The sequence below is a fragment of the Setaria italica genome, chromosome IV, assembly GCF_000263155.2.
Source record: "Setaria italica strain Yugu1 chromosome IV, Setaria_italica_v2.0, whole genome shotgun sequence".
In the NCBI taxonomy this organism is placed as follows: Eukaryota; Viridiplantae; Streptophyta; class Magnoliopsida; order Poales; family Poaceae; genus Setaria; species Setaria italica.
In genome coordinates, this window is record NC_028453.1 from 6,011,511 (window position 1) to 6,038,277 (window position 26,767).

The 26,767-nt window shown below is 44.0% G+C and overlaps 2 protein-coding genes and 1 pseudogene across 3 annotated transcripts; 1 reads left to right on the forward strand and 2 right to left on the reverse strand.

The window, feature by feature from the left end:
* Positions 1 to 563: 563 nt before the first annotated feature.
* Positions 564 to 13,580, reverse strand: LOC101761476 (kinesin-like protein KIN-14L). Of its 2 annotated transcripts, none has more exons than XM_004964810.4 (23): positions 13,171 to 13,580; positions 12,274 to 12,397; positions 11,824 to 11,910; positions 11,552 to 11,722; positions 11,281 to 11,387; positions 10,366 to 10,497; positions 10,065 to 10,243; positions 9,531 to 9,692; positions 9,270 to 9,361; positions 8,819 to 8,970; positions 8,056 to 8,229; positions 7,255 to 7,401; positions 6,541 to 6,726; positions 5,636 to 5,707; positions 5,019 to 5,074; positions 4,711 to 4,927; positions 4,313 to 4,504; positions 3,977 to 4,195; positions 3,136 to 3,486; positions 2,960 to 3,058; positions 2,584 to 2,724; positions 2,337 to 2,495; positions 564 to 1,371 (listed from the first exon to the last, which is right to left on the reverse strand). In XM_004964810.4, exons 1-23 carry the CDS (start codon positions 13,390 to 13,392, stop codon positions 940 to 942), a joined length of 3,873 nt encoding a protein of 1,290 aa, XP_004964867.1. In that variant the 5' UTR covers positions 13,393 to 13,580; the 3' UTR covers positions 564 to 939. The 2 variants fall into 2 exon arrangements, with proteins under 2 accessions (XP_004964867.1, XP_022681425.1); XM_022825690.1 differs by lacking the exon at positions 13,171 to 13,580 and adding an exon at positions 12,578 to 12,586 and having other exon boundaries at positions 861 to 1,371.
* Positions 13,581 to 14,850: 1,270 nt separating this feature from the next.
* LOC111257046 lies at positions 14,851 to 17,038 on the reverse strand (annotated as a pseudogene).
* Positions 17,039 to 23,986: 6,948 nt separating this feature from the next.
* LOC101762984 (pentatricopeptide repeat-containing protein At3g29230) lies at positions 23,987 to 25,755 on the forward strand. The gene has a single exon (XM_004966706.2). The coding sequence runs from the start codon at positions 24,021 to 24,023 to the stop codon at positions 25,455 to 25,457; it is 1,437 nt and encodes a 478-aa protein (XP_004966763.1). The 5' UTR covers positions 23,987 to 24,020; the 3' UTR covers positions 25,458 to 25,755.
* Positions 25,756 to 26,767: the final 1,012 nt, after the last annotated feature.

Genomic DNA, 26,767 nt, shown 5'->3' on the forward strand with positions numbered 1-26,767 from the left:
TGAGTCTCAGACTCAGCGCGGGTGCTCACATTGACGTGCCGCGAGGCTCATGCAACTTAATTCGTAGGGGTAGAAATTCGTAGGGGTCCGTCTGTGTTTTAAAAAAAAATGGAGTTTTGTACAATTAAGTTCTCAACTGTATATGTCAAAATAGTTCACACTTGCAAAACTGAAGATTTACTTGGTTTGAGGCTTTTGGTATATTATAGGATCAGGCGAACAGCTAAAACCCTGCAAACAGATCATATATACATATCATAGATCTACAAAAATTTCAATCATAGGAAGGGTAACTTAACAAATATTGAGAACAGTAGTACGATATTCATGTATAACGTTAATTACGATGAACGTCAAGTTGAATCCATTCCATGACAAAAATTAGAGCATTCTTCTACTAGAGAAATATAGAACTTCAATGATAAAACAGAACGTTCTTTTATTAGAGAAGTATAAAACTTTCTTGTCAAAGTAATAACGTTTTCACTTTTCAATTCATATATGTGCACAAGTTAATTCTGTTCAACAGTTTCATCAAAAAAAAAATTCTGCTCAACAGAATGTGTTATTAATCTTCACCTGTGTATCCATATTGCTTATCAGAAAGGAACTCCCTCGTAAACAAAGAGTTACAGAATAGCAGTCAGCGAAAGCGCACCAGGTAAATAGCCCAGCACAACATAAAAAAGAACCATAACTTCCCTAAGCTGGAAAGTTAACAAACTTATAGCAGTGCAGACACTTGTCAACTGCAGCTACACTGTATTTGGCGACATTACCCAACCATTACACAGTTGACAGGCACTAGCAAGGAACATCTCTTGCCAAAGAATAGTGTTACAACATAGGCTTCCTCTTAGTATAAACAAAAACAGTTACAAGGGATGCCCTCAAATGGCATCCATATACAACATATATAACTCTACAAACGCACTAGCACTACGATGACCGGACATCCTTGAAAACACCACCTCTCTCCATCTCCACGACAATCTCTTTCAAGGCCGGCACTTTGCTAGCTAAGGTTCTGTACAATCTTGAATACCTGGCTCTTGTACCATCGGCTGTTCGTGCCAAGGCAAGCAAGCTGACTGCCTCTGGCAGTTGCTCGAACACTCCTTTTATTTCCTCAAAACTCAAGTCTGCAAGAACAGATGGTCTTGGAACAACACGGATCACCTCACCACCTTTAGGCTCCTGAACTCGCAAATCAGCTTTAATCACCAGTTCACTGCTCGAATTTGCTCCACATTTTATGATGAAAGGTGCCGTTGTTCCCGTGTTGAACTGCAGTACGTTCCACTGCGAAACTTCGCTTTCTCCCAATGCATTAGACTGTGGGACAGGATCATCAGGGTCTTCTTCCAGTGACTGCACCAAATGCATGGCTATTGTGTCAAAATAAGGTTGAACTACACTTTGTGAACATTACGTTCTTTAAAGAAAAGATAGTACGGAGACTTGCATTTATCAATGCTTGGAGTAAAGCTTGTGCAAATCATATACAATAAACTTTCTTAAAATGAGATAAAGAGGTGCTGATTAGTCTAATATTTGCTAAAAGTCTTTAGCCAGTTCTAACTGTATGATATATTGAATGTTGAATGTGTTTCTTCAGGTGTATTATTGTTCCTTGGGTCTCTGGTGCGAACAAGACATGGATATGAGGCAATCTCTTGTACTTTCACATATATAGATATTTAACAGTTCTGCAATGGTATCAAATGTTTGTGTAGTGGATGCGGTAACAGAAACATTAATGAACAGGGTAGTTATTGCAGGATGGTACCCCTCACAAAAAATAATTCCCTTCTAGAACTTCCAGATTCCAAAAGGTCATTTCAAATTGGAAACAACCACCAGAATTTGGAGGAAATAGTATGCACGGACTGTGTTGCCAATGCACTGCGGAAGAAGCATCGTTCTAGCAACTTGGGATGTATTGAGTTATACAAAAGCCATGAATGCCAAATTTCGTACATACGATAGAGTTGCAAAATCATAGGTAATGTCAAATCCTAGTTTCTGTTCAGAAACTAAGTTAAAAATGGTAGTTAGTGTACATTATATGTGCGAAGTTGGGCAGGATAAAAAAATGTTAAATGAAAAGTCGAAGTAAGATTGGGAAACTTAAGCTCTACTCACAAATGATAACAGCAAAGATGCAGTGAAAACAAAACTCACAGAGGAATACCATGCCATCACAATACTTCTCAAAAGTAGCGATATTTATGTTTCTAGCTTTCTTAATAAAACTGGGAAATGACACTCGACCTAAGTAGTGATATTTATTCTATTAATTCAGAGCAATGATTCGAAGGTACTATCTTATATACCTCTACAACTTTCCGTGCCTCCATGATCTGCTTCTGAGCACATGGATGATCTATATCAAGAAGAGAAGGCATCTGTGTCAAGAGGTCATTCAATGATTCTAGCAAAGCTTTCCTTTTTGATTTTCTCATAGGTCTTGTAGCGCTTTGTCTCATTACTTCCTGATGTCACAGAATGAAAAGGCACAGCAAGTTAGTAAGCATATTATAAAAGCTACCTAACCATATCTGCATGGAAAAAGTATCAGACCTTGACTTGTTTCAAGATGTTATCTAGAGATATGAGAGATGCTAATCGCGCATCCTCAACAGCAGTAGGAGGATTTCGAATAGGTGAACCACCTTCTTCTTTGGTTAACAAGGCCGTGTCAGTTCGCATTTGTTGCATGATCTGAAAAGAGTATGGCATAACTAGGATCACTTAAGTACAAATGTCACACAAAAAAAGAATCATGCGAAGTTACAAAAAGAATGCATCATCACTTAAATTTCTGACTGCATCAGAAATTCAGAAATTTAAGGCACGTTCAGAAAACATTTGATCCACCGAAGCACACAAATATGGCAAGTGCAACAGGTGGAAATATGAAAAATGGAGGGTATCATGTGGTGATTCAGGTAAGCACCTTTCTCCTTTTGTGATCAACAGACTCCAGAGCAGAACGGAGTTTACTGACATGCGCAGGATCATCAGCCTCTTCCGTTGCCAATGTGCCAGCTATGTCCTGCAAAATTTGTGAATGATAAGACAAAAAACTTTAACAAATTTAGTTGACCAGATGATGAGACCGGGAAATGAAACCTTCAAGTGCTGTAGTTGTGATGTGTAAACACGCTTTGTGTATTCTGATAAAAGCTGGCCTAGAGCATCCGTGGTGGGGGGCTGAGCTGTTCCAAGGCCAGCCATCCATCCATCCATAATAGCAGTTGACAGCAGTTCAAGCTGTCCTGTAGCTCCTCCAGCAGCATCTCCACCAGTTACAGATAGAAACTCAAAGTTCTCAGCAAGCCATGCACGAATTTGGCGCTGTAATTCACCAGCTGGTGTGTGAACAAAGAGAGCAGCTAAAGCCTTGTTTCCAATTGAAAAGGCCTTGGCTTCCTCAGTAATTTCCCGAAGCTTCCCCCCAGTCACATGTTGTCTCCAAGTCTCCTGTCCAATTATTATGACATTAGCATTAGACTGGTCCAAAATGAAAATAAATGCCAGGTCAGGCAATGCCATCAATTTTTTTTTTCTCGAATGACGCAGCAGAACTGCATGTCATTTCATTAAGAAGGAGAAAACGAACGGGTCCAACCCAAGTACAGAACACACACCACACACCACACCGGAACTAGATTACATACACGCCCCTGAACATGGAAAAGGACGACCAAGCAAATGCCACAGCCTAATGCCATCAATAGCTCAGCCTACCATGTCCAAGCTCGACACGTTGACTTCACTACAACGATACTACAATCCATATACTAGAACATGGTTACATGGAAACAATTAAGCCAGATCTCATTGAAACATATATGTACCACAAAATTCAACTAGAGTGGCATGTAAACTAGTCCCATAAATAGAAGCGATTAAGATTAAGTAGAGGCTGGTAGAGTTATCTATAAGCAACATTCACAGAACAAAACTTTACCTCCTCAACACCACGAAGCTTGAGAACAATTGAGGAGAATTTTGATTTCCTTTCCTGCTTAATGTTCACCTTGAAACCATGCACATGTTCATCAACCAGGGCAGTTCGGGAACCATGATCATGGTGGTAAACAGGAGACCTTCCAGGACTACTTCCCCTGCTAGAACTTCTACTTCGACCAGTATTTGATTTCTCCAAGAAACGTTCAACTGGAAAGACCTTTATGAAGAAAGGTCAGAGAGACATATACTGTTAGGACTAATGCAAAATTCTAAGATGGCTGCTTAGATTTCTTTGGAAAAAATAAATATAAACAAAACAGCAAAATCATCATACTTTGATGGACTGTAGTTCTGGTGACCTAGCAAGCAAAGATCTAATGTATAATATCCTGACTCTTGAAACTAACATAGCATCCATAACTTTTCTTGGTTCCATTTTGCGAATGAATGAAAACACCGCATCACGGATCTCAGCAAGTATCTCATGCTCCCTAGCTGCACCAGCTTTGATAACTGCAGCCAAAACCTGCACACAAAACATTTCCACTATTGACACACGTTCTGTACAAAACAAGTGTTCAGAAGAAAAGGTGAATGATATATGTACCCAGGGATGTACAATGGAAGGGAAGGGGGTGGAACAATACAAGGGAAGAAGCAAAACTATTTTAGTTGAGAGGAACAAAAATAAAATCAAGTATTAATACTATTTGTTGGGGATGTATTAATTACCAGCATCAAAAGCTTATTAGCACCGTCAGCTATTGCAGCAAATCCCTCAAACTGGTCAGGATCAAAATCCATCAGTGCAGAGGTAAGGTACTCCCCAGCAGGTGTAGTTTTTGCTAGCTCATTGCTTGATTTCACAATAGCTCCACTGATTCCAGTTTTATCCTGAGACGTCGGTGATGCAAACACATCTGGTGATCGACTTTTGCTGCTGTCACTCCTGCAGATAGTCATAAATTTGGACTCGATCATGCCTAAATGCTTTTTACATTCAGTATTATTGACTAATTGTACGTGAGCAGTTCTTTTACCTGCCTATCTCCCTTCCCTGAGCATTAGCTGGCTTGTTTGCTGAAGGGCTTGAAGCCTATGAAAGTAGTTAGTAGTTATCCATCAGAACCTTGTCAAAAAAATTTGGAAACACAAGTACTGATAGGTCACATATTCACATATGCTAAGAAGAAACTTATCACCATAACTCAATAAAGTTTCAGAAAATTATTCAGTCAGAAATTCAAGTTGAACACATTCTAGAACAAACAAGCAGCAATAGGCAAACTAGGAGCGTTTTCCTAATAAGTTCAAGCAGGTGTTTACTAAATCCATCAAGTTAAATGAGCAAAAAAAATATGCCAGACAACTATTCTTCATAAACTCAATTTGGGTAGAAGCTAGACAGCATAAGCAATGAATGATACTGATCATTAATTTTCGTAAAGCCTCAGCTGCAGATTTTAGAATGTTGATTTTTTTTGTTGTTTCCCTTGATAAAAAAGGAAAGTTGCCTGTCTTACATTGCATCAGACACAGCAAAATGTGACATGAATCTTTGGTCCTTTCAACATGCAGGAAGGGTAAAGAATAATTGAAAACCAGCTAGTTGAAAACACAGAGCACAACAAAAAAGGATAAAGAATACTGTGACAACCTGTGGCGCGCTTCCTAATCCCGACTTCTCTGTAAGTCGGTCAAAAAGCTTCTCGTTCTCTTCATGCAATTTCTGCATTTGTTTTTGCAGCAAGGAAAAGGAAGGTTTGTGAAAATGTGATAAAACAAATGAAGAAGCTACAAAAGAAATTTAGATCAAATTGTAATAAAATATGTTTCAACAGTAGGTCAACAGAAAACTTGAATTGTGCTAACTTAAACATAAAGAACAGACAGATCATGCATCAGCAGGCACCGTGGAATGCACAAGCATGGCAAGAATCTTCACAACAATAGTGACAGTAGAAGGTACCAAAAATGCAACTTTTAGTTAGCAAACGTTAGAGAGAAAAAGGAGGAAAAGACCAGGTACTTGGTCAAAGGTTTTATGGTAAAATTTTAATACACTGAGAAGATCTCCTCTAAACTTGTAGTTGAAGATAGTAAAGCAAATGTTAAAAACAGGGCAGTCAGAACTAAACTGGTAGGTCACACTTTCTCAATTTAGAAATCAGGTAACAATTAAGTATATTGCATTTAGGATGATACCATGACCAAAAAAACATCCATAACAATAAAACCTTGTTCTCCTACTCAACTTGCAACGCAAATTGCTCCAATCAGCGAACCCATCCAATCTGCAGACTTTGTTTTACCATGCAACTATCATTCCAAACAACTCAAGGTGACCAAATTTCTTCTTACTAATACAACGATATGCAATTCGCCAGCATGCTCGAGGAAAAGAACAAAGGGTGACCAAATTTAGGTCACTCTAGGGTGTACATTAAATGGCAATCAGAATACGTCCGTCATCCAAACTTTCAAGCTAACTTACAATAGGACATGCATTTAAGGTGGAACGTGTGATACTTCATGAAGAAAGGTTCCATGGAGTATCTATACCTCAATAAGGGCATCCCTTTTTGCCAATTCCTCCTCAAGCCTTTTGGTCACTGACGATGACTCAGCAGTTGATTCTGTTACCTTTGGCGAAGAAATAACTGAAGCAGCTTCAGACCCAATAGTTGATCTAGCATCACTAGCATTAAGGGCCTCATTAAGTTGTGACTCAATTGACTTGAGTTTCGCCTGCAAATTATATAAAGAAAAAAATGGAAGCCATAAGGAAATATCCGGCATAGTAAAAAATATGTGCTTCAGAGTACAACAAATAGCAGAATCACAACCACTCCAGCAGGTTTAGGTGGTTTACGAAGAATATAACATAGGGGGCTACACCGTATCCAATCAATTCTAAACAATGGAGTATGTAACAGTAACACCCCTGATGAGTAGGCATCAGGGGGGGGGGGGGCGGGGGCTAACAATAATAATAGTCTCACTAGTCACTGCCCCTGATGAATAAATAACTATTAGAAAGATATAACAGTCAAGCCTTCATATCATCATATATAATTGACTGACAGTACAGTGGAGACACGGACACCAAGAACCACAATGCATGTATGCAACATCATCATGAAGAAAAATAATAGCAAAAACCTACAAGATTTATAAAAAAGTAGCAGGACAAAAGACAATACTGAAAAAAGTAAGCCAAACAGGATTCAACGAATATGCTTGTTAGAAAAATATACAGATGGATTAAAATTAAACCTGTAGCGACTGAATTGTTAAATCACGTTCTTGCAGCTTTAGTTTCTGTTCTTGTTCAACTTTCAAAAGATGAGAAATCTGATCCCTTAGCTCGTTATTCTGCTCTTTCTCAATCTTGTGCTTCTCAGCAAGCATTAAATTTTCAGACTGCAACCAATAACGAGATAACTAAAATGTAAAGCATCTTCAAATGTAAGAACTCAAAAAAGAAATGGACGGAACACTGTATATCAAGTTCTGAAGCTAATGTTAAGTAAATTGCAACCAAGAGCCAGTGCATCATATCACATAGATTTAATAGATACATCAAAACAGGTGTAAGACTGAAGAGTGAAAATGAAGCAAATGCAACTATCCACTTAAGCAAACAAGGCCCTTTTTACAGGGAAAGAGCATAGTGAAATATACTGATAATAACATTAAGATCCACAGGATACAACAAAAAAGGTACATACACAAGACAACAAGAAATGGCCAACACCAGGGGGGCGGGGGGCGCTCATATAATGCTTGTCCCTAAAACAAGATCAACCAATTCTCCTTGTGCTACTTGAGAACAAGCAATTCAATACATGAACCTTGGTTCGAGAGAAAAATAAGATTCCACTAAAAACAGTATCAGAATGTGTAGTCTTATTTCTGCTGACAACATTTTAGAATCAACTACTCCCAGGATGTTGTAATCCTCTAAACTTAAGGTAACTCAACAGAAGAATTTCTAAATGCATCATGATTGACTGTCTTGGGTACTGCTAATTTAATAAGATCAGAAGCAAACACTGCAGATAATTCAAAATCAACCTTAAGATCAGCTTGGAGCGTAGAAGAAACTCTCCAGGCCTTTTGAACTTCATTAAACAGAAGCATGCACTGGTCGTTGGCCTCTTTTAGAGAATGTTTTAACCCCAGAACTTCTTGCCGCAAGTCTAGAACCTCCTTTTCTTTATCATGCAACTCTTTGCGTGAATCATTTGCCTGTAAATAAACCAGACAGGTGGTTACAAGTAGTTATACTATGATGCTGGGGATGGTGCCAGACCTGGCAAGACTTGCATGTGGATGCCAGGTGGCAAACAAATGGGACCCAAGGATTAAGCTGCCTAATATATATTTATGTTAATAAAAGTATCATTTTAAGATTGGATGTGTATGCAGCACTGAAACTAGCAAAACACAGCCACAAATCATAATACACATCAATGAACTAACTGTACAGTATGCACCATCTGCTCCCATGAAGAAAAAGAAAAGAAATGGGCAAAAGGCACAGTGAGAAAAGGCTGTTCACAGTGCATCTCTTACAATGGAGCTCTCGTGGGAAGCATGGCTCCCAACGTCTCACACTCTCACCTTTCCCACCTTCCCCTCCCTTCTTTCCCCCCAGGCTGCCAACTCATACTACAGCGTGCAAACTATGAAAACCCAAGAAGAAAAATGTGACACGAATCCAACTTCTTCTAACATGCATAGATGCACAAAATACATCTGGAATTGTCTGTGTCCGTAAGAGCGTAACACAGTATTGGAACAATGCAGAGATCAATCAAAAGATTCAGAATCATACCACGTCTTTCCATTTTTTTATTGTGTCACGATTGCCAAGGCTCAGTTCAGCATTTCTTGCTCTTGCAGAAAAACTGAGTGTGGACAAAGTTCTTGACAAATTTGAAGCACTCGGACTTACATGCACGATCAATAAGATCTTCGAGCTACTTCCTGCACCAATGAAGGTATGTCAATACACAGGCACTACCAGAGGCCAAAGATTACTTTATGCGTCTGCTTCACAGGGAGGACCAGATGCACTCCGTAGGCAAAAGAAGACTCTGTTTTCCACAACACAGGTGTATTTTCTTTGAGGAAAAAAGAAGCTTAAGACACATTGCTAACTAATTCGACAACCTACAGTACCGTTGTTCCAGTGGATCATCTCCAATTCATCAAACAACAATTTTTCCAACATGTTAATGGCAGGAAGGCATCAAAACAAAGTATTAGCCTCAGAACAGCATTACCTAGTGAATCAGCTAAGATTTGTGTGATTCTTGAATTCCCAGATAGAACAGGTTCCTTCTTTGCGCTTAAAGAGGCAAATGCATCACCCAAGCTAAGCAATCAAAAAATGAGCACAACTTTAGTTACAATGAAATAAACAAAAAAAAGCACCATCAAAGGTAGTGTGTCACATAACAAAGGTCCAATTTACTGGAAATCAAACGGACAATGATTATAACAAATGGAAAAGTAGAAATCTGGTCTCAAATCGAGCTACTTACGCAGAAAGTGACTTCGAGACATGCAAGAAATCTGTTACATTGTCCCTACCGGCATCTTCTTCAAGCAGGCATTCACTTGCTGGCAAATCCACTAGAGAAAGCTTACTGTATAGGTGCTCTCCTGTTACGTAGTTTCGGTAGTGTATATGAATGGTAATGATCCTGAAAAAAGAACAACAAAAACAATAAACCAAAACAATAATGATTGAGCAAACAGAACATCACAAAACAGAGTATTAACAGACTATAATCAGCTGCTGAGAACAAAAATAAAGTGACTAACAACTAACATGCAAGCAGGAAAGAGCTATTTTTATTCGAAAAAGAGAAACCAGCAAGCACATGGAGCTGACAGTCTATGTTCAAGTGGAAAAAATGGAGCTAGCAGTATGTCACCAAACTTACATAAACCATTACAAGCTAAAAATAATTATAACAAGAGTTAAACAGCAACTAAACTCGAAGACATATGGGGATGCTTAATATAAACAGTGATATATTCTAAAGAAACAAAACAGGAAATGTTTCACATACAGGTGAGAAACCATGGCCTTTGGCGAATTCACTGATCGGTTTTGAAGTGCTGTCTTTAGTGCTCCAGAAAACTCCAGTGGATTTTCAACCTTTTCTTGGACAAGTTCCACAAAGGATTCTTGCACACCCATTCGAACTTTTGGGACAGTGCTGCTAGATTCTGACAGCAAATCCCTAACCTGTGTTGGAAAGAATACACAAATTTAGCTCCTTATTATACCATACAGTAACATGGAGCAACATGTCTTCTTAATAGCATAACAAAAATCAGTGAGAACATATTTGTAGAGATCAAAGGCACCTGATCATTGTAGAGCTCACAGGCAGTAAAATAGAAGTTAAAATGTGCAGTAGAAGTAGTGTCTGAGTTTGAAAGATCAAACAGTTCTTCAAAGCTCCGCAGATATAAGCCACGATCATGACTTGATCCTTCCTGGAAAGAGCACATGAAATTTTTTGTAAAAGACGCTGCACACATGTATTTAAACACATGTCAACGAAGAGCTTAGAAATCATGTAAGAATACCAGTACTTAGCATAAAATGCTGACTGACTTCAAGTACAATACCAATACTAGATGACAAAGTGACATAGATATGAGTAGAAATCACATTTTATCAAACAAAGTAATTCTAAAACATCAGCATTACCCGATAAAAAACCGTTAGCATCACCCATGGAAGCTCTACAACATACTAACATTTATCCACCAAACTGATACAAGAGTGCCATTTCATAAGAGCTACCATGTGTCTTTGTGCAAGCGATTAACACTCATGTTTCATTCTGATAGCTTTCCATAATATGTTTCTTTTGCGAGACTGTAAATTACACAAATGACCAATGAATAGTATGCTATTGTTTAAACACAAAAAATACTTTGACTGATTGTATTTTGTACGAAAGCAAGAGTGTCAGATTGCATTAGATTCCATGATTCATGTTCTTTCATTAAAGCTCAGTTGCGCTCTTTTTGTGGCTTCAGCCCTGTGTAGCCTTGTGATATGAAGAGGTATTTATGGTAGTATCTGTCATATCAAGTAAGAAATCAGTATGGTGCTAACAGAGAATTTGCAGATGACGGGTACGTCACATGTGAAGGTGTCAAAAAACCTAAGCAATTAAATTTCTCAAGGTGTCAAAAATAACCTAAGCAATTAACTTTCTCGTATGGGAGTTCAGGGGAAAAATTATGGTATAAAAATGTGATGCGTACCAGTGTATGTGTTTTGCCAGAACGGCTTTGACCATACGCAAATATGGAAATATTATACCCATCCAGAGCAGATTGCACAAATGGTTGAACATCATGGAAAAGTTCACCTGAAAGGAAAATTGAGCGACTGAAAAGTGTAAAAACAATATAGTATGACAACATAGTATTCCATCAAGATTCTGCACAATCTGACTCCTTTGAATCGCATCCTACATTGCTGTACACATACCTATAAGAAATAATATTTAGAACCCCACTCCACTAGTCTTACCTTGCCCAATGTGGGGTCCATATACTCTATCAAACTCATAATCCTTCTTAGGATTGGTTAGAGATTCATCTCCTGTGTTTACACGGATAGTAAAATCATCTGGAAACTCTACCACTGATGAACCCTCATCTTCGAATAGTGGTCTGCTACGACAAAACACTTTGACATTGCCTGCAAAATGTTGAAATTTATTAAATTATTATGGACAACTAAAATATGCCATATATAAAAAATATTTGCAAGCCAGACAATACAAACATTGTGTGGGGTACCTTTCAAGGTCAACAGGTCATTGAAAAGCCTTTTCTTCTCATGAATCAAAGGGGTGATTCTAGCTTCAGTCTCAAGGGCAGCTTGATCTAAAGCAGAAACAAAAAGAAAAAAAGAAAACTCAGAAAACAATACAAAAGAATAGAAAACACTAACTCAAAAGAGAGCACGAGTTTTGGAATGAGAGTTGCTACTTTCCAGTAAGCCTCCTTGAAATTTCTACAATTGATTGGTATACAAATAGAGAGAACAATGTATTCCAACCATAATACCATATGGTGTGCAGTGTGCTACTCAACTAAATTCCACTGGAAGCATGTAGCTTATTCTAAAAGTCATATAAGACCCATCTTACTAACCCGCCGAGGGTGCTCCCTCAATAATCCAAGGGTAGTAGAAACAAGGATAATGCTTCAGTTTACTTAAATATATGAAGAGAGATGTTAATTTACCTAATTTTCGAGTTCTGTCAGCAAGAAATCCAAGATAGCGGGTGACACGGCCCAGTTTGGCATTAGAATACTCAAGAAGGTCGCTAGCTTCCTGTCTAAGCTCCAAGCAGTCCTCTCTAGCAAGCTACAAGAGTTTAAAAATATAAATGAGTAAATGGCAACAGAAAGAGAAAGAGCATGAATTGGATAAATACAGAGTCATGGACAATATATCAGATTTTTATGTGATGCTAATCATGTTAAACCAACATACTAAACTGGATAACAATGTTAACCCAGGCACTTCTTTTTTGGGGCTCTATACCTTATTTGCACTCCTTCATTCCTTGTGATCAGGTCATACATTACTTTCGACGCTGTCCTCCCATCACACAGTAGTTCAATGGAACAATATTAAAGGCCATAACCCCACCACAGTATCACTAACACCCAACTGCACCAGTAACTGAAGCACATGGGCTCAACAAGCACATACCCCTAATCCCCTGAACTTACTGCAGTACCAATTGAACACGCTCCAATTTAGTTCGCACATCCAACATTTACTGCAACCGAACCACCACGGCAAGCTCTAGACCCACCAGTAAACCTCCACTAAGGCCCAAACAGATCGACCAAAATGGTGTCCAATCAAATCACCGGAACCACCAGGAGTCCAAATCATCTGTGTCAGTAAACTCGTGCTAATTCCTAAACCTGCTAAAGGGAACTGTACAAAGCTAGCTCAATTTCCCCGCTTAACGAACGCAAAATGCTTCATCAGTGGCGGCACCTCGGCACCTTACAAAGCTACAGCACCAGCTCACAGCGGCTCCGGAAACAAATCGAGCTAAAACAAGACACAACATAAGCATCCACCACCACGGAATCAGAACCCAAGTGGCGAGAGGCGAGCACCTGGACGCTGTCCGCGAGCTGGTCGAGCCGGTCGGCGACGGGCACCGCGCCAGCCGGCGCGCGGGGTGCCCCGGCGGAGGGGCGGAGCACCATGGCCGTCGGCGGCGCCCTCGGCATCGCGGTCGGCGCCGATGCCCCCGCCGCCGCCGCTGCCGTCGTCGCTGGCTGCGGCGGCTCGAACCCCGGCACGTCCCAGGACCAGCGGCCGCGCGTGTCCGCCATTGGCGCCGCGGCGGCCGGAAACCCTAGATCGCGGCGGGGTTTTGGGGAGGGGAGGGAGCCGGGGCCGAGGAGCAGCAGGCGGTGGTGGTGGTGGACGGAGGAGGGAGGGAGACGCCCGCCTCTATTCTATCTATCGCTTCGAATGGGGGGAGAGAGAGAGAGAGAGAGAGAGAGAGAGAGAGAGAGCGGAGGACAGGGGCCAGAAAATTTTCCGCTTTCGCATTTCGTTTGGTTCCTTCCTCTTGTTCGGGCGACCCCGCCTCGTGGTGGAAGCTTTTCGGCATCGGTTTCTGTTCGTTTCTGGCTGTGGTTTGAAATCGGTGGGTCCACGGGTGTGGGGGGCGCAGAGGAGTGAAGTCGTGAAGGGAGTAACTGCTTGGTGTACCAGGTGTTTCACTACTGCAGCTACTACGCGAGGTATTAATACCCCCTTGACAAACCTTGAGGAACTGTTTGGGGGTATAAATGGAACGTGTTGGTAAATCCTATTTCTACTTTCGGAATAATATAAACGCAAGGTTATATCGGTGCCTAATTCTTTTTCTCATTTTTTCCAATTGATTCCTTTCTTGAGAAACGAGAAATTTTGTTTATTGGGGCAGTAGCCATCGGAACGGGTGCGTCTAACAATTTCTCACCAGGCGGTACAGTTGTTTTCCGGCGCAACTCAAGTGAGCGCGTGCTGTGCACAAAAGCTGCATTTTCTTTTGGGTTCTTCCTATCCGTGGCACGAGCACACGTTCTTTGGCATGCGGCTTTCCCTCCAGTCAGCCACCAAGTCACCCGATGAGTTGAGCCAAAATTTGGCATTGTCCAAATTTAGCAACCAAATAATTGTCAAAAAATGTTATAATTTCGAAGCATGTCGTCTATTTATGAACAAAACATTTCACTTCGTAGTAGCAATGCCATTTTAACAAAAAAAAACATGTTGTTAAATTTTGCTCATCTTTTATTTATTCAATTTATTTCAGTTCTACGTAGAGTAGTGATTGGAACCCCAAGCTCATGATCAACATGTATGACAACAAAGGTGACGTTCATGCATGAAAGATGTCGAGATATGGACGAAAGGCCGTAAGGAGGCTGGTCCTCTTTTTACATTCTTCGTTCTTTTCTTGTACTCAAAAAAGTGCTAAGGATATGTTAAGTACAGATCGTGGCAGCTAAGCACAAAAGAAGGTTAGAGAATAATACGGTTACCACTTACTATTTTACCCAGCTGCAGCAATACATCTTATTCCACAGTTTCCTTCTGTCCATCAAGGATGATATTGTTCACAGAGGAGATGATACATCGAGTACTTGCAAGAATAATAATAAGCGTAAGTCATGCTGAAGTGTGCCTTTTTGAGTAATGTAATAGTAGTGCCAAAAAAAGACACTATAAATTATTTTATCATTCAGATGACATCTATTTTTTTTATGAAACCAGATGACATTTATTTAGAAGTCTTATTACACAGTACAATTACCAGGTCCTCCATAATAGAACATACCATCAAGAAATGGGCTAACTTGGTAGCACTGCTTATGAGATATCCTTGGCCACTAGGGTCCACATATTTTACATATCGAACAGATGCTGAATTTTACCAGGCCATTGCCCATTGCCCATCGGAGGACTAGTATATCCAGTATGAGATTGTGTGTAACCACCCCAAAGTATAAGATTTGAATGGTCTGCTAAACCACTAAACAAACTCTTTGGCCAAAATCCAACTGGCCTAAGATCGTCACTAGTATACCCGAAGTGTAGCCACCAATCTGCATAATGATTACAAAAACTAGGTAAATCTATTGTTTTCCATCAGCTCTTATATATATCGGTTTTGAGATATATATGTGGCACAATTTTTTTCCTAAATAATTGACATTCATTGAAAGAACCACCGATCTATATGGAACTATTAATTACTGATTCAAAAATTTGACATTATTTACATGAATTTTATTTCATGCCACATCTTGTCCATGAATATTATGAGTTCAGTACTTATTACCAATAATAGTGCATTTAGAACTAAACTGTAATTATAGTAAAAATTAATACGATATAAATATTTGTTATTTGTGCTCAGTACTTTTGACTACTTACCTTAAATATTTTGATTGTGATCTTAAGCTGGCCATTATTTGGCTCTAAAACATCACCTGGAGTAATAGGTGCATTGTTTACAGGCACAAAACCATCGCATGCCAAGTTGTAACATCCAGTAGATGCATGACTATCAGCCTGTTCGTGGAAACAAGTAAATTCCAAGTATACATAATAAAAAATGCAGCATATAGTTAAGTACACAAAATGGAAAAAAGAGAACAGCCAAGTGCACCGTCCATTCTGTGAAAAAAATGTGTTTTGCTGTCACCGTATAGAGATGGGTTTACCTGGACAGAATAATAGACAGAGAATTTAGCATCATTCTATAAATTCATTACATTTGCACAGGCGACTTGAAACCTACCATCCATCCAGCGACCACAGAATTAAATTCAGGATTGTTATCATTTGCTACCGATATTTTTGATGCGCTTAGCTGGTCCTTTCTATTCAAATCTGGGAAGCTATACACATCAAATGTCTCCATAGCACCAGTAAGAACAGATTTTATATCTGTGTTTGAATAATATTGAGCAACCTGTCGAAATAACATAAGTGCAATAGTAAATAAAATAGTTCTAGAGTGATTGCTTATTATACATGTACAAGAAACTGGCACCGCAGTTTAATGGGATTTATTAGAGCAATATTTGGAATCTGTACTTGCAAATAGAATTAAGTTATAAAATCATCGTGAAGTCGCCAAGACATGTTAGGCTCATGCATTGGCAGATCGTCATACACAACACCCGGGCATTTCTTGATACCCCACTCGATTTTTGCAGCCTTTGTATTGTGATTAAATGGATACACATGTTTCTTTCTCCTCCCAACGATGACTTCTTTTTCCTTGAGCTCACTCCTCACCCCCACCGAGGCAACCCCCTCTCCATGCCACTTCCATCATTATTGCCACCCTGCCCAACCATCGTCCTCCATTGCACTAGCCCGTCGTGGTGACACCGCCACCTTGCCTCACGGCTTGCAAGCCCACCACCACCGCCTGGTTGGCTGCTGCCAATATTCTTCCCTCTAAGCTGGGCAATGGAGAGAAGCTTACTAGAGCAAAACCCCCAGCCCTGAACCCTAACCTTGCTGGAGATCTTGCTAGAGGCGGAGAAGGTGCTCGCACGCCGTTGGATTGATGAGTGGAGGAGGAAGCAAAATTCGGGTTTGAGGGGGTACAAAATGCTCAGATGTAGCATTCCCGAAAATCAAATAGCTCAGTGGGCTAAAGCTAGAAAAACATAGCTTAGCCCAGGCCAAGGTTTAGTTCTAGCTGCACCTGGTCCGACTGTACCACCATAAGTTGATTAAATCGGTGATAAAATTTCTCATAGAAATAGGAACAACCCAGATAGTTAGATTTTTTTATTTTTTATGATGCATGTATAAACAATTCAGAATATAATTTTAGTGACTTACATGGGCTATTTGTCCGCTTCTAACTTGAGGCTCGGCGACACCATTTGTGAGCAGCGAGCTACTACTTGAGGATGGCTGCTTTGACCTTTGTATCAACCCCCCAGCATCCACATCGATCATAACCCCATGATATTTCAGAAACTTGATCGGAACAAAGCATGAGGAATAGAAGTAATCGCTGTAGGAAGACCATAGCTCGTGGCATTCTGTAACAATAGTTGGGCCACTACCTCCTCGAAGAAGATATGGTAGCCAAATATGCTGTAATGAATTTTTTTTGCAGTAGCTTGTGTGCAGTATTATATATATAGATTTTCATTCTCTTTCTGTTCCAATAGACCGCGTCTCTAATATAGGTGGTAGCTAATTATGCTAGATATGCATTTATGAGATTCAATTACTTCGCTAACGTCATAATATTTATAATTTTTATCTAAGGGACAAGAAATGAAGAAATGTAGTATCTCCATGGTGAAACATTGTCACCAGATCATTCCATAATTGTGTAGTATTAATTACTTTTGAGAAATCGCCAACCTCAATCTCTTGGGATATACTAATATTATCATCATAAACATCCCAAAATCCTGTGGCCTTTAATGCACTCTTAAAAAATAGCCAAACCCAAAAGTTACGGTATATAGTAACATTGTTACCAGATCATTCTATAGTCCAGGACCATGCAGTATTAATGTACTTTTATTTTTGAGAAAATAGACATCCTTAAAGTCTCTTGGGATTTACTAACATTGTCATCAGAAACATCCCAAAATCTTGTAGCATTAATGCTCTCTTAAAAATAGCCAAATCCAAAATGTTACAGCATTAGTTCACTACCAAAATTTTGGCAAGCCAATTTTTTTTGGCATTGTTTGGTTTGTTACCAAAATTTGACAACCTCTCCCATTTATCTTACCAAAATATTGGCAAGTTTTTTGCCCAACTTTTAGGCAAGGAACCAATCAGGCTCTATATTAACATTATCACTAGATCATTCCAAAGTATAGAATCATGTAGTATTAATGTACTTTTATTTTGAGAAAATAGCCAAACTTAAGATCTCTTGGGATATATTAACATTGTCATCATAAACATTCCAAAATCCTAGCATTAATTCACTCTTGAAAGTAGACAGATCCAAAATATTATGGGATATATTAACATTGCCACCAGATCAGTCGATCTTTAAGTGTTAATGCACTCTTAAAAAATAGCCAACTTCCAAATCTCGTGGAAAATACTATTTTAGAAATAGGAAAATTATTTAAAAAATCATGCTGGATACGTGGCGATATCTTTAAAATCTTGCAAATATTACACGTGATTTAATAATGCTAATATGTGTATGCATTTAATGAGGAAATAAGTCAGAATTATTTTGATTCTATTTGCAACGAAAATGGTAAATTACTGCCAGCATCCTAGTCCTTGTAGATGAAAGGCTCACTATTTCTATATTGGAACCGTTATTTATGTACTACTATGTGCGTTGCATATTTTTAATATGGTGAATTGATGAATGATTAGAAGGCACCTTGTTTTATTGGCGTTAGTAAATTTATCTCCACTAATTGTTCGAGGGAGGCAAATGATGACTTGGGTTCAAACTGTCAAAGGGCCCCTTTGACACGCAGGATTGAAAAACTGAAGGATAAGCAAAGTAGAGAATTTAGTGAAGTAGCATACACAGGAATTTTGGTGGAATGGGCATTTGGATGAGCGGTAGGAAGAACAGAGGAAAGCAGTAGTATCTGTAAAGTTGATTAGAGACCAAACCGTGCTCTTATCCCTAAAAACCAATAGTCCTTATTTGTATATAAAGTTTTTTTAGAGTTTTGGAGAAGTATTACGGGTTTTTGCAAATGCTTTAGTTTTGAACCTATAAGGTGTTTCAATGCAACAAATCTAGTAATTTTCAAAACCATGGTGTTGCTGAAACTTTAATCTTTTAAAGGTTTTGTAAACTACACTCCGGACATAGCAATTTTTTTGGGTGGTTTGGGGGTCGCGAGGCAAGCTGATTTGGTTAATGATCTAGGGGGTTTTTCATTCTTCAATAGAAGGGATCTGGCTGACAATCGGTGGTAGGATCGGTGCGTTTGCATTGTGTTCTTGGTCTTGTCCGGTGCCTGAATTCACGAGGGATTTGCCTCGAACGACTCCGCATGAGTCGATAAACAACGAGGTTTAGGTGGATGTTTCTTGCTTTCGTGTCCTTTAGAATTAAACTGAGAGATATGGGTACCTCATGGGTCGCCACCGATCAAGATACTGACTGGTCCTAATAAGTGAGCCCGTCCAACAAGAACGTGCGGGCCAAGGACGTGAAGATACTTGGAACACAAGTTAAGGAGGCCGGACAATTCAAATCAACTCGGATATTGTGGGATACGAGTTGTAATTCGACTCAGATTGCTTTCCATGTAACAACCGACTAGATTAGATTCAAACCAACTTGTAACCCTAGGTCGTCAACCTATATAAGGTGGTCAAGGACGCCTCCCGAGAAAACAACCCATCCAATCTACTTCGCACCCACGCAAGCAATACAATTCAGTAAAACATAGGACGTAGGGTATTACTCTTCGGAGGTCTGAACCTGTCTAAAGCTTCGTGTTCTCATGATTACCTTCGAGTTCTTGATCTCGCAATCCTCTTTGCCTACAAATTAACCATCTAGGTACCCCTAGGTGGATTGACGGGCTACTAAATCCGACAATTGGCGCGCCAGGTAGGGGTGATTGTGAGATCCTCCCCAGCGAGCTCGATGGCATCTCACCCCGGCGTCATCTTCCTCAAGAGCATGAAGGACATCCTCACTAATCTGATCCAGCTTCGGTTCGGGACCATGACGGCGGATTCCGATTCCACCGCTTCTTTTGTCAACTCGGCGTCCATCGCCAGCTCGACGTCTGTTGGATCTATGCCAGCAGAACAAGACCTCTACCCGGAAACCTTCGTGCCGCTCGCCCAGATGATCGGCAACCTTTCCCTCTCCGAGAGGACTCCCAACATCCTTGCTGCAACCCGCCCACCCACACCCTCCGACCTTATCGCAGGGCTCGATCGCATTAGCAACACAATTGCTGAGTGCATCAATCTCTCCGAGGTGGCACTACACCTAGGAAGATCAGCGCAAGGTCCTTCCTGCGCCCCCTTTGGTCTAAGGAACTCGGCTGCCGTGTTTATCGCGAAACTCGCATAGTCTTTTCAAATCCAATTGAAGATCCACCCAGACCCACCCAATTTTCGGACTGCGATGAGCTCCAGATCCCCCGCATCATCCTGATTCCAAACCCTTATGGAGACGACATCGAGAGCAACTCCACCATGCAAAATCATGAAGCCTTCATGGTCTCTGCCGACGATCCACCCAGGGATAGCGAAACCTCTTCTCAAGAAGAAGGTCACAACGCCAAGAACTGGGATTGTGCAGTACGGTAACAATGGGAGCAAGCCGACGCCCAGCAACGCTAACAACTTGCTGCTAACATGGGGGCCTAGACAGCAAGAGACCAGCGCCGACCACCGCTCGCCACTAACGCCGACCCACAGCGTGCCAACGATGGTGACAACGCCGACCAGGATGGTGCCCGGGGCAGACGCAGGCGCCCTATGCATGCCCGCAATCTACAAGTCGACCTTGAGGAGGTCGGCCACAATGTCTTCACCACACCCCTGGCTAACCTAGGGGCTACCTTCACCGATCTGGAAAAACCTTCTAGACTTGGAGCCACTCCGGCGGATCCAGGCATGTATCCGCATCACCAACGCCCAAATCGAAGAGCTAGCCTAGAGCCGGTCAATACACTCCTGGTCCACATCTACCCGGCACTCTCGAAGCCGATCCGCTCATAGCAAATCCGGTCTCCATCGAGGCAGCCACGGTAACCGCGCGGTAGGACGGTTGGAGCCCGTCCGTGAAGAGGAGGAGGAACAACCTGCCAGACCAACCATCTTCCTTTGGGAAGAGTTTGATGACACCCTGAATGCTCCGTGCCCCTTCCATAAAGACGCACGTCATAATCTTCGGGACTGTACAGTCCTCAAGAAACAACTCGGCGCTCCGGTAGAGTACAAGCGACCACCCCGCAACGACTACCGCAAGGACGACAATCGTCGCGACAATTGCCATCGCAATGACCGTGACGACCGTGGTGATTGTCGCCGCGACGACCGCAACCACCGCCGTGATAATTGCGACGATCGTGACCGCCACCACAATGACCGCGATAACCGTGGCAACCACCGACGCGATGACCGCGATGATCAACACAGAGAGGAGCACCATGACCAGCCAAACCCAGACGCCCACTGGGCTGGCACCAACAAGAACATTGAATGACACCATGGTCTCACAATCGCCCCCATGGCAGACACCTCCGCTTCTACCCTCAGGACTTAAAAGTTATGTCTTCTTTTTTTTCCCTTTTTTATTTAATGAATAAAACCTTCGAGGTTCTTTGCATACCTACTTCCTTCTTGTTCCCATGCCCGAGCTGTTCCTAATGCTCGGGTGTTGTCTGACCTGTTCGGCAGACTACTCGCTTTCAAGCTCGGGGGTTGTCCGACCTGTTCGACAAACCACTCACTTTCAAGCTCGGCGGCTTCCCCCAGGCACCGACCTCTGGGTCTCTCATCCTCCTCCTCCCCCTCTCAAGGCAATACGACTAACTCGTGTGGTCGGTGTCTTAGCTCGCGAAACCTAGACAACCTTACATTCACCCCTTCTACAAGCTCGAGATCCGCTCTCAGCAGAATGCTGGTCAGGCAAGGCTAGGTGCTTAGCGGCTACAGGCCTCAACTACACGTTGTCCTGTCGTATACACCAACAGAGGAATGGAGCTCTTTCTTTCCACATACGTTAAATCAATTACATCACTTGTATTATCATATAGTTTGATACACCGTAAGTTTTATTTTACAAGTCTAACTCCTTAACGATATTTTCTGCTACACTATTGAATTCCTCGGCCAGTTCCGAAATATTCTCTACGTCGAAATCCGACGCAACCCTTGCACCAGCACGCTCCAAAGGAATTCACGGGAAGTGCGTCTTTAATACTACCAAGACATTCTTGATGCACTCCATCGCGGTGTCCTTTAGCAGCTCTTTCAGCCGACCAGGCGCACTCTTAAGACAATCGAGAAGTGGCATCAGCGCGGTCGGGTCAGTTTTCGGTTGGACCATGTCCATCACATAACCGTCTGCCCTGTGTAGATCTTCCAGCTCCACCTCAAGCCTTGCAATCACCAATTGGTCACGCTGAAGACTTTGCATCGCGGCTTCTAAGCATCAGTCAATATCTTTGCGCAAGCTGGCCTCGTAAGCCAGCTTCCGCGACACAGCGTACTCATGGTGAACCGCCACGTCGTATTCTTGCTGGAGATAAGCATTTGAAGCCTCGCATTCTTTGAGGTGTCGCTTTAGCCTCTGCTCCCTCGCTTCGGCATCTGCTCATTCGAACCAGCACACATCAGCACGAAGACTCCAAGGACAGAACCGAGTAGACAGGTTGGCACAAACGTACCTTTCAATTATGCAGCAAGGATCTATTTCTGCTCGGCATGCTCCAGGTCCTTCTGCTTCAGTTGCTCCACGGCGTAATCTTTAGCCTTCTTGAGGTCGACTTCAAGTTGTTGTGCCTTAAGGCGATACTCCTCGGCTTTTTGAATCGCGTCTGCTTTCTTGTGAGCACGCGCAACTAGATTCTGTTTACACTCTGAAAATAAAGTGCCATCGAATGAGTGAAGAAAAGAAGGGGAGAAAAGAGAAAAATAAAAAGAGGAAAAGAAAAAATATAGAAAAAATAAAACATAAAGGAATGAAAATAGAAAAAAGAAATTATTAGTTAATCTAGATTATATTAATTAATCATTTTTTGTTTCAACTGAAACCACGATGTAAATTGATGAAAATTATAATACAAAATAATCAGGATATAATGGACATTTGACATCTTCATCGAACTCATGACAAAACACGAGGAGTCGTTTTACCAAACGTTTTGCAAAACAGCTTCATCTACATCAGGGAAGTCTCTCCACCAGAGGAGAGGCGTTCTAGGAGCAAAGGCTTGCCCGTACCTTGATGGTCGGCTTCGGGTATAGATGGCCAAACGGGTAGCCCAGCTCGCCCTGGCACGGGCATGGTTTGGCTCGGCCCGATTAGGTCCGGCCTGCTTAGGCCCGCATAGTAACAGGCCGGGCCCAAGCATGGCCCACAACCTTCTTAGGTGATCCGTGCCAGCCCACTGGCCCGGCGGGCCTTAGTGGGCTGGCCGTGCTTGTGCTGGCCCGCATCACTGCTCCGTGCACCGTATAATACCCCCTGTCACCGGCTGCTGTCTACATGCTCTCCCTCTGCCTCGCCTCCTGCCCATTGACGCCTCCGCCCTGAAGCTCCTCCTCACCGCGCTGATCACTTGTCCTGGCGGCGCTGGTGCCAGCCGAATCGCGGCGGCCTGGCAGGGGAAGCGGCGGAGCTGCGGAGGACGCGGCCGCGCGAGGGAGGGTCGAGACGCGGCGGGAGCCGGCCAGCCAGGAGGGCCGGGAGGCGGCGGCGAAGGGCACGGCCGCGCAGGAGCTAGGAGGAGGCGGAGGGTCGGAAGGAGGCGGGGGAGGCGAAGGGTCGGGAGGAGGCGGCTAGAACCTGGTAGAAGAGGAGCGCGCCGCTGGAACAGGCTGTTTGGGCTGGAGAGTTCATATGGGCCGACCTCTTAGCCGGGCCAAAATAGACCTATTAGGCCTAAACAGACCTATTAGGCCTAAATAGGCCGTGTCGTGCCAGCCCACGGGCTAAATAGGCCGTGTCGTGCCAGCCCACGGGCCGAGGCAGCAGCCCAGGCACAACCCGTGGTGTAGGCTGGGCCGGGCCAGGCCGGCCTGCAAGGCCGTCGTGCCGTGCTGTGCCTGGGTCGGATCAAAATGCCGTGCTGTGGGCCGGTCCATGGGCCGCGGGCCAGATGGACAACTATAGCTTCGGGAGTCAAGAATGTGTGCTCGCCGCTATAATGTGGGACCGCAAAGAAAAACTCCAGTATGCCACAGGCGCGCGCATGCAGAAAAACCCGTCGACCGCTTGGGGTGCTTCCACAATCCCATGCTTCCGCACGCCCACGCCGCCCTCGTCCGAGCGGTCACTGCGTGTGCCGGTTGCCGGGAAGCGCAGGCCCTTCACTCCCTCGCTTGGAAGCTGGGCCTCGCCTCCGACGTGGTCCTGGCCACCGCCTTGCTGACCCGCTACGCGAGGCGGGGTCTCCTTGCTCCCGCCCAGTGGCTGTTCGACGAAATGCCGCGCAGGGACGTGGTCGCCTTCAACGCCATGCTCGCCGCGCTCGGCGCCGCCGGGAGGGTCGCTGACGCCCGGGAGCTGTTCGACCGTATGCTGGAAAGGACCCCCGCCTCGTGGAACACCATGGTCACGTGCTACTGCAGGGCCGGGGACCTCGGCTCGGCGAGGCTGGTCTTCGAGGCGAGCCTCCGCGCGGGGCGCAGCAGCGTCGTGTCATGGAACGCGATGATCGACGGGTACTGCAAGGCCGGGCGGATGGACGCCGCGCGAGACCTGTTCGACCGTATGGGCTCCTCGTTGCCGGACGTCGTGACGTGGAACACGGTGATGGCCGGGTATTTGCACCGAGGGGACCCCGCCACCGCCATTGCCATATTCCACCGTCTGATGCACGTTTATCAGCAACAGCAGCGGCAGGAGGAACACAAGCTGAAGCCCACCACGGTGACCATGGCTACAGCGGTAACCGCGTGCACCCAGGTGGGGGATTTCGCCCTGGGCCGGCGGATCCACCTCCAGATCCGGCACCAGGGGACACGGACCGACGCCGTGCTGAGCAACGCCCTCATGGACATGTACTTCAAGTGCGGGAGCGTGGACGGCGCGCTCGACGTCTTCCGCACCATGCCCTGCCGCCCCAACCTCTTCTGCTGGAACACGGTGATCGCGGGGCTCGGCATGAACGGCCGAGGCGAGGACGCCGTGGCCGCGTTCCACGACATGGTCGAGGGAAGGCCGAATGGGGACAACGTCAAGCCGGACGGGGTGACGTTCGTGGCGGTCCTGTCGGCGTGCAGCCACTCGGGGCTGGTGCCTGCGGGCCGGAAGCTCTTCACCGACATGCTGCCGGTGCACGGCGTGGCGCCCCGGACCGAGCACTACGGCTGCATGGCGGACCTCCTGTGCCGCGCGGGCCACGCCGACGAGGCCGCGCGGCTCGTGCGGACGATGCCCGGCCGGCCCAACGCCAAGGTCCTCGGAAGCCTCCTGCTCGACGCGCGCGCCCCGGAGCGGCAGGAGGACGGGGTGAGGCTGAGCGAGTGGGCGGCGCGCCGGATCTCGGAGCTGGACGTCGGGGACGGCGCCGCGTACGGCCTGTCCAACGTGTACGCGTCGCTGCAGCGGTGGGAACGCGTCGAGGAACACAGGAGGGAAGTGAGCGCGGCCGTGAGACAAGGCAAGGGGCCACGCCGCAAGCAGCCTGGCCGTGCTTGCTATGATCTGGCTAGCTCCTGCACGAATTGAACAACACGACGGCGGCGGCGCGGCGACAGGGTACGAGAGTAGTTGTCGTGCTAGGATCCTCAAAGTCAAAGCTGACGTGGACACCGGAAAGCTGTTCCCTGGCTCATCCACTCGAGGCTAGGATGTCGTTGGGCTGTGGCCGCACGCAGGCCCGGTGGAATCCTCCTCTGGTCCTCCGGCCAGCCGGCCTGCCTCGATTGCAGTAAGCGTACGGCAGAGCTAAATTAGCATGCAAGATTTGACCAGATCAGTGGTAAAATCGGCTCAGGCCTGGTTTGGTTACGTGTGCTTATTTTTAGCACCCATCACATCGATACTAATTAGGAGAATTAAACGTAGACTATTTATAAAACCTATTACATAAGTGGAGGTTAAACGACGAGACGAATCTATTAAGCCTAATTAGTCCATGATTTGACAATGTGTTGCTACAGTAAACATTTGCTAATGATGGATTAATTAGGCTTAATAGATTCGTCTCGCCGTTTAGCTTCCACTTATATAATGGGTTTTTGTAAATAGTCTACATTTAATACTCCTAATTAGTATTTAAACATTCGATGTGACACATGCTAAAAATAAGCAAAGTGAACCAAACGTCCCCCAATATGATCTATGGAAGGTGTTTGTGCCTTACTAGTTACTATATCTCCGAACCCAGAATGTCGTCACTGGCTGCCCGGGTAAGCTGGGAAAGAGATCCCCTGTCATGCAATATAAAGCTTGTTTCCTCTTGATTTTGTGACATAATCACAGATAGAATAACTAGCAGCCAGCCGGCGCGTGCCCAGCTTATTGCACGCCTTGATAGTTGATACTCCCCTCCCGTATAGGATAATGCTAGCTGGAGAGGAGAATACGCACTCAGATCAGCAGAAGCTAGCTTATCTTGACCCAGTTGATTGTCATTCGTTGTTACATCATGCTATGTGTACACATGAAACACCCAAAGGGCTAGTAGTCGTAGGGCAGGCATAGGCAAGGTGTCGCGTTTGGTTGGCTGAGAACTACGACGGGTCATTGGAGGACGGCCGTGGAGAGAAGGAAGCAACCGTGGCAACAGTACTACGGCAACAGATTCCAACAGCCCGTGACGCTACCCAACGAGTGTGAAACGTGAAGCACTCGCGCGCTCTCTGCGCTGCGTCCTGCGAAACCAGGCAGGCGGGGACGGTCGCGCCGTGTGGCTAACCCACGTGCGAGCATCTCCACGGGCGAGCATCTCCAGCAGATTCCTCGTATTCATCCTCAATAAAAATATTACTTTTTTTTTTGGAGATTTTAGAGATGGAAGAAAACTCCAGCAGACT

What these genes read in the sequence shown, in the direction of transcription:
- LOC101761476 (XM_004964810.4), bottom strand. Translation starts at nt 13,392, where the DNA reads ATGGCGGACACGCGCGGCCGCTGGTCCTGGGACGTGCCGGGGTTCGAG. An exon ending in CAGAACTACAGTCCATCAAA is followed by an intron (nt 4,196 to 4,312) that starts GTATGATGATTT and finishes TTCTTCATAAAG; the next exon opens with GTCTTTCCAGTTGAACGTTT. An exon ending in AGCTTCGTGGTGTTGAGGAG is followed by an intron (nt 3,487 to 3,976) that starts GTAAAGTTTTGT and finishes ATAATTGGACAG; the next exon opens with GAGACTTGGAGACAACATGT.
- LOC101762984 (XM_004966706.2), top strand. Translation starts at nt 24,021, where the DNA reads ATGCTTCCGCACGCCCACGCCGCCCTCGTCCGAGCGGTCACTGCGTGT.